Source organism: Lissotriton helveticus, chromosome 7, assembly GCF_964261635.1.
Source record: "Lissotriton helveticus chromosome 7, aLisHel1.1, whole genome shotgun sequence".
NCBI lineage: Eukaryota > Metazoa > Chordata > Amphibia > Caudata > Salamandridae > Lissotriton > Lissotriton helveticus.
In genome coordinates, this window is record NC_136068.1 from 572,174,845 (window position 1) to 572,182,304 (window position 7,460).

At 45.9% G+C, this 7,460-nt stretch overlaps 1 protein-coding gene across 1 annotated transcript in view; it reads left to right on the top strand.

The window, feature by feature from the left end:
- Window positions 1-6,613, top strand: part of TGFB1I1 (transforming growth factor beta 1 induced transcript 1) — a 179,241-nt gene extending 172,628 nt beyond the window's left edge. The window contains exon 11 of the mRNA XM_078652690.1: window positions 270-6,613. Coding sequence (XP_078508816.1) covers window positions 270-536 — 267 coding nt within the window. The 3' untranslated portion in view covers window positions 537-6,613. The remainder of the gene's footprint in view (window positions 1-269) is intronic.
- The last annotated feature ends 847 nt before the right edge of the window (window positions 6,614-7,460 follow it).

Consider the following 7,460-nt stretch of genomic DNA (forward strand, 5'->3'; position numbering starts at 1 on the left):
TACTATCACACTGAGATGCTGAACTCCATCACTGTGGTGATGCCAGTGCACTTTAGTCATCTATGAATTATGAATTGTTTGGATTTTCCACTGGGGTAGACTTATAGCCATTGGCATTAATGGTTCTGGGGTTTCAGACTGACCCACTTCATTCTGTTCATCTACTTCTCCCTAATCAGTTCCACTCATTGTATTGCTGCCTGAGTGTTAAACTTCTCAACATTAGACAGCCACAACAACAACCACTGACCTATGTCTCTCTTTTCCAGGAATGTTACACACCTTTTGTCAACGGAAGCTTCTTTGAGCACGAGGGTCAACCGTACTGCGAGATTCATTACCACAAGAACCGGGGATCCCTCTGTTCTGGCTGCGAGAAGCCGATCACTGGCCGCTGCATCACCGCCATGGGCAAGAAATTCCACCCTGAGCACTTTGTGTGTGCCTTCTGCCTGAAGCAGCTCAACAAAGGGACATTCAAAGAGCAGACCGAGAAGCCGTACTGCCACCCCTGCTTCATTAAGCTTTTCGGCTAACCCACAGTCGCCGGCTCCAAAGAGCTTCCCACATGTGTTTTATTAGCGTATTCAAGTAAATCACAGCCACCAGAGACCTGCTGACACCCTTGCTTCCTTACACGTATCGGCAAAATTATAAACACCAGCTCCATCAACAACTGCCACCAGGTCTGTGCCCTCAAACCTATCAGCTTTTCCTTGTGCCCCTGATGCCTACTAACTGCCACAGTTCCTGGAAGACATTAGCTAATTGATTAGCACCCGCCTTAAAGTGTCCTTCATCCACCACGCTTTTGAAAACCCATGGGCTAGACCATTATCAGCAGCTTTAAAGTGTCCTTTCTGCCAGAGTGGCTTCTTCAACAACTGAGCTGAATCATTGCCACCAGCCTTAAAGAGTTATTCTGCCTACCTGTCTGCTTAAACTCATGGACTAAGCCTTGAAAAGAAGTCTTAAAGGGGTCATCTTAACCAACCCCAAATGATGATGCTGTCAGGTTTTGTGAACTCATGGGAGGAACCTTCATCACTAGCTCAAAAGTGCCCAACCTCCAGCCAGCTTCTTAATCCACAGTCGCAAGGAACTGTGAGATCTACTCGCAGCTCTGTGATGTTGACCCTTTGGCTGTATCACAATCTCACTGAGCAATAAGTCAAACATTGTGCTTGCTTTATTGCATTCCCTGGGGAGATCACCTTCACATGGGTGTCCTGGGGCCTCTCTAGGTTCATTCTAAATCTAACTGACATCCCCAACCAAATGAAATCCTTTAGTTAAAACATTAATATTTTCTACCTATAGTTAAATCAACATTTTCACCAAATTCTCCTGCAGTGCAATCAAAATCATAAAAAGTCTAACTGCAAATTGGTTGTAGCTGTTTCCAAAGGCTCATTGTGATATACATCATCATATCCTTCCCAAATATTCTACAACAAAACCAACATCACATGGGCCTACAGCAAATGTGTTCACATTGTCTCAAAGAGCCTTTAGAAGCGGCATTGTTCACCATCACCAAATAATTCTAACATTAAGGCATTAGCATTCTCACAAAAGACTGCAACTGCATGGCCCTAAACAGATTCCTAAATATTCATAAAGCAGCACCATCAGCATTGTCACCAAAGAGTTCTATCCCATTTGAGCCAAAGAGAAGTATATAAAAGATATTGACATTGCTATCAGAGAATCCTACATCTAAATTGTAGTCTTCCTCACAAAATGCTCCATCAATCCTACGTCAGAATGTCACAATTGTCATCCAACAGCCCTACAGATAAAATATCAGTAAACGTCCAGGGACATCTTCAGGAATTTGGGGACACCCAAGTCAAAAATAATTTGTGGCCCCCTGCTCAGAAGTTAACACCTATGAACTTTTTTTTATAGGTTTCAGCTTATTTACGCCCTTGGTGACTTTAGTCGTATGACTGACAACTCTCTTTCTTGGCAGGTGTATGACATACCAACACATTTCTTGGTAAAGACTGTTTCCCCTCCATTGGCCAGCTTACACCTGGGCCTAATCCTGGAGCAAACAGTCTCTCTCTGGCTGGCAAACACCAGAGAAACACAAACATTAGCAGCCTATACAAGCCAGCTGCTTGTGTTGCAGTGAGCTAGTGTCTTACTTTTTGGGCCTGTGCGTACGCAGGGTGTTTTTTTCTGTTTACTGTACTCCACTTTTTTGTTTACTGCACTCCAGTCCCTGCTCTGTGAAGAAAAGGCACTCTGAGTCAGGCGGAGTAGCAGCTCCATGTGGATGGTGCAACCATGGAGAGAGAATATAATGCCGCTCTGCTCTGCACATTAGCACATGGCTTACCTGCCCGAAAAGCAGAGACTAGCGGTCCGACCAAGCCTTCTACCCACAATCTACACTGTAGCAAGTCTGTCCAACCCATTTGGGCACATAGTGCTGATGGGTGCCTTTGTTTACTGCACTGCCTGTGCTGCGAACAACAGGTAGTCGCAATCAGGAGCCAGCAAGCTATAATCACATTGCCTGGTCGCAGCTCCACAAAAATGGTGCATTTGCAGTGGGACACACCAAGCCAATCTTTACTGCATAGGGGCACATTCTAAATATAGGTAAAGGCTTGTGCAGCAGGGCTGGGGCTACACACCTAGAAAGGTTAGAGTGCTCGCTGAGTCAAATCAGAATCAAATAGGTGTATTCTGCACCTCTCTAAGGGCCTCATTTACAATACTTCCTGCTGTGCTGCCGTGCGTGAAAATAAAAGGGCAGGAATGAGCCGTACACGTTGTAAATCTGGGAATGTGTCAGGTTCCATGGATGTTGCTTGAGAAAACGCACAGCAAAACCAATGGAATACCCTTTTCACACCGAGCAATGTGTGAAAGGGACCCATATTTACAAGGCCATGAGAAGTAACGCAGGGTGACTTTAGGTGGCCTTGTAAATACAGGCTAACCTGTTGCGCAGCATCAAAAAAAGTGATGCACCAGCGGCGCAATGGTCTTGTAAATGAGGCCCATAATCTCTCAGGCGGGATCTGGACTGCCAGGCAGCCTGGGCTGGCTCTAAAAAAATTGAGTAAACAAGTAGGTTATTTTAAAGCAATGTGGAATTGTCCAGAAAGGTTAATAAGGGGGGCACTTAAAAGGTGGGGGTCCTGGGCCAGAACCCACTTTGAGCATGCCATAAAATGTCTCTGTAAAAGCCACCAAAGAGAATTACATCAATAACATCACTGCCACAATTTGATATGTCCGACCACGAAGCAATCACTATCGACAGTTGTGTCCTTCGGTAAACCCATAAACAGTAATAGGGAGTCCAATAAACAAACCATCAACCGCGTCATCAAAAGGTCTAGCAGGCAGCCGTTAATATCTTCACCAAAGTGCCTCTAATCTAAATCATAACCACTTTCCACGAAGTCTCACAGTGAAATCATAAATATAATTGTTCAATAAAGCTGCATGTAAAACACCTAAAGGATGGCCAAATACACGTACGACTCGACGATCAATCATCATAGTCTCTATAGTGCCAAAGAACAGTCATCAATATCTTCACCAAAGTGTAATTTAACCTCTTCGATGCGCCGGATGGACCCCGGCTGTCCGACGTTACGGTGGGCGTGTGCGGGGGACAACCGGGGGCCGCCCGTTCCACGCACGCGTGGAATTCTACCGCACCGTGGAGGAATTCCAGCCGCGTCGAAGCGCCTATACCCTGAATGATGACATCAAATATTTCTGTGTCAAACCATTAACATTTTCACCTACTTAAGCGGCATCTACGTCATCCACGTCATCGCCACATGCTTCTACAACCGGATGATTGACATCGTCGCCAAAAGGAATGCCATTCTATGTGTCTAAATCAAACTGTGGTGTGGAGAGTGCTACTGCAACCTTTACCTGATAAACTATGTCACTGCACCCGCGTGCCATCATCAAGGACCTTAATTGTCTGTTCTTCTTTCCCAGCTTTGGCCTGAGAAGACGTGTTCCTTTCAGCATTGCTGAGCAGGAAGCCTTAAGGTTGGCCTGTGGCCAGTGTTCATCTGTTGTGGGCAGTGTGACGTCACTCGGCATGGGTCCCTCTCTTGACTGGTGTTCTGGTTAATGTGCTATGCTCAGCAGTGTCGAGCCTGGACTGCTCTGATGCTTTTGGCAGTGTGTGGTCTTCATATGATGTTACCTTGTATGGTGCAGTGCTGAGGTAACGTGCTAGGGGGTCTGCTATGAATGGACATGCGCCCCACTCTTCCGCCATCTAGTGTTGCTTCCAGAAGACTGCAATGTAATATTTCCTAGGCATTTTCTTTCGACTTCAGTCATATTCTGACTGACTTGTGACCATGTCACCCTGTACAGGACACATACTCTGCCTTATTTCATTCTTTAACATTTTCCTTCTCAGTGAGCGTGCTAAGACCTGTGTGGTGTGCTCAGGATTGACGTTTTCTTCAGCTTTACACCTGTAAGTTGTTCTCAGGTTCAGTGCATTCTCAGTTTACAAATTATGGGTAAAAAATGACTCGAGGAGGGGCCCCCATTTTCTAGATTTGATAGACGGCATGAGTATTCCTATGAGGATGGGCTGATGAAGACCTCGGGACTTGGAAAAGGTGTTTAAGGGGGACAACAGCTCATCTGGGTATGGACGGAAGTGACGTCAGGGGTCAATAAGAGGAGATGAGTTAGCCTTAGGAGGAGGATAGAGGCCTTCAGCAGTGAGAGGCTGTGTGCGAAGGAAGAGCTATAGGAAATGCGAAATTCTCTAAGAGGCTTGTTAAAGGGGGATCAATCTCGAGTGCAGGAATTGATTTGTTGAGGGAGATTTGTCAAGGCTTGGCGACATCTTGTGTGCTGGTAGAATGCAAAAGCAGGGATGGGTCATTCGGTGAGAGATTGTGTTTTGGGGTAAAAGTTAACGGAGGGCAAAATCCTCCCATGGAGCTGACTAAGATCATGGCCGTTGACTCAGAAATGGTTACCGCAGTCACCTGCAGGGTCTTAGGGAGGCCTGTTTGGCCAAAGCCAAAGCCACAGGTTCCTCCCCTTGACCCAGACCATCATTGATCTGAGGCCCAACCTCAGATACATCTTTCAAATGGGGTGTCTGTCCATCCAGTGGTGGTGGCTGTGTGATCCAGATAGAGGTAAGAGGTGCTCGGGCTCTGGCAGGAACCATCCCAAAGGCGTGAGCTCTCTGTCAACAGTCTTCTGTCATGGAAATAAAACTATTGAGTCCCTCAGAAGACCCAAGAAGTCTCCTGTTTTAGTTCCGGCACACTCAATGCCGCCTTCCTGTTTGGGGAGACAAGTACCTGTCAGCGGGGCTTTCCAGCGTCCAAATCAAGACTCTACGTTGAGCAAGCCAATGAGTGACTGATGGCTAGAAGGTGGCATGGGCGAGTAATCCGCACAGTGTCCAATTATACTATTTATGTACCAGAAGAGGACAATAGTGGTATAGGTATTGGGTATCCGATGCCATTTTCTAAAAGCGGTGAATTTCGTAATCTACCATTCCCGCATTGTGTTTGTTCTAAAGTTCAGGGCATTCCCCGCCAGGATTGACAGACCTGGTGTAGGGCGCTTACTTATATGTGGGATTTGCTGCCTTTGAAGATCCACCGAATGTGAACCAATGCCCCCATATTCTACTGCCAATGCTAAGCGGCTAAGTCCTATGGACTGAGGGTGGCACTAAGTGGTGGCCACTTGTGTGGGCTTGTAGAACGCTCAAGCACCCTGGAAGGGCACGCGCTCCCTAACTGGCGCTCATTTACAAAAAAGGAGCTGGTTCGATGACGGGGCACTAGCGCAGTTGCCTGGGTATATTTTACTGGTTTTGTGCCCACGGTGCCAGCTCCAAGTCTTGTAGTGGGGCGATGGGAGCTCACCCTGATTCTGACCCTGACATCAATTTAACCGCAAAAGACCAGGCGCCCGAGCAGTGAGCTGGCCAAGCTGGAACTGATCATTGCCACCGACTCCCCTGTCTTGTGGGCATGCGACGACTGCGAGTCCAAAACTGCACCAGTTGGAACCTGGCAGCAATATCACTCTCTCTGAAACTTTTGTCTCTCCCACCTTCTCTCTCTCTGTCTTTTCTTTCCTCCTTCCTTTTCCCTCTGTCTCTCCCCCCTCCTCATTTATGGAGTATCCCCTCGAGCCTCACCCTGGCATTGCCAGACAGTATTAATGTTTTTGGAACTCAGGTATTTTAAAGCTTCAGGCCCAGAACCGGAAGAGGTGCTCAGAAGTATGTGCTTAGAAGCATGTAGAAATATATCTATCTATGCCCAGGTGCTTAGAAGTATGGTTTTGTATATAAAGGCACCCTCTGTGGTCAGACACTAGGAAATATGTTTGTCTATGCCCAGACACTTAGAAACAGATATTTGTATGCCAAAGCACTTAAAAATGTGTCTCTATTACCCAAGAGCTTCGAAATATTAAAATTGTATTATCAAGCACCTAGAAGTGTCTATGCGCCCACTATGGCACTTTGAGATATGTCTTCCTGCAGTGAGGTACTGAGAACAAATATGCCTGTGTAAACTCAGGTGCTTGGAAATATATGCTTATGTAAACTTGGTCAATTAGACGTATGCGTTTGTACATTTACTTACTCAGCTGTGGACTCGGATGCCCTTGTGTGTGAACTTTGAAAGGTGCCTCTTCATGCTCAAGTCTTAGTTTCGTTCAAGCACTTACAACATGTCTGCTTATGCTCAAGGACTAAGAAATATGCCTGTGTACTCGGGGACACACAGAAACATCTCCCTGTGTGCTCAGAAACGTGAAAATATACATTTTTGAAAATTCATGTGCTTAAAAGATGTGCATTAAGCCACTTAGAAATATATATTTGTAGGGAAACATCCTTTACAACGCAACTTTTACAACGCACTACCATTACGACGCAACTTTTACAACGCAAGTCATTACAACGAATTACGCTGGAGGGCGCTCTAGGATAGGGAATAGTTTAATTACTATCCAACACCTTCCCTACTATCCACAGGGACTGGAGTTGGAATAGTAAATTAAACTATTCACTATCCAGCGCCCCCCAACGCAAGTCGTTGTAACGACTTGTGTTGTAAAACCTGCGTCGTAATGGCATGCGTTGTAAAAGCATGCGTTGTAACGTTATACATCCATATTTGTATATCATCTCACTCAGAAAAATGTCTGTGTACACCAGGGCACTCTGAAATATGCCAGTGTACACCAGGGCACTCTGAAATATGCCAGGGTACACCGGGGCAATTAATTCCAAGTTTGTGTACACCGAGGCACTCTGATAATAGCGCTATTCCCACGAGCAATGTGTGTACAAGTACATCCGGGAACTGAGAAATATGGCTGTATAAACTCGGATCCTTAGAAATATGTTTGTGTCTGTGCAGAGTTTCAAAATATAGCTGTGCTCAGTCAGGCACTCAGAA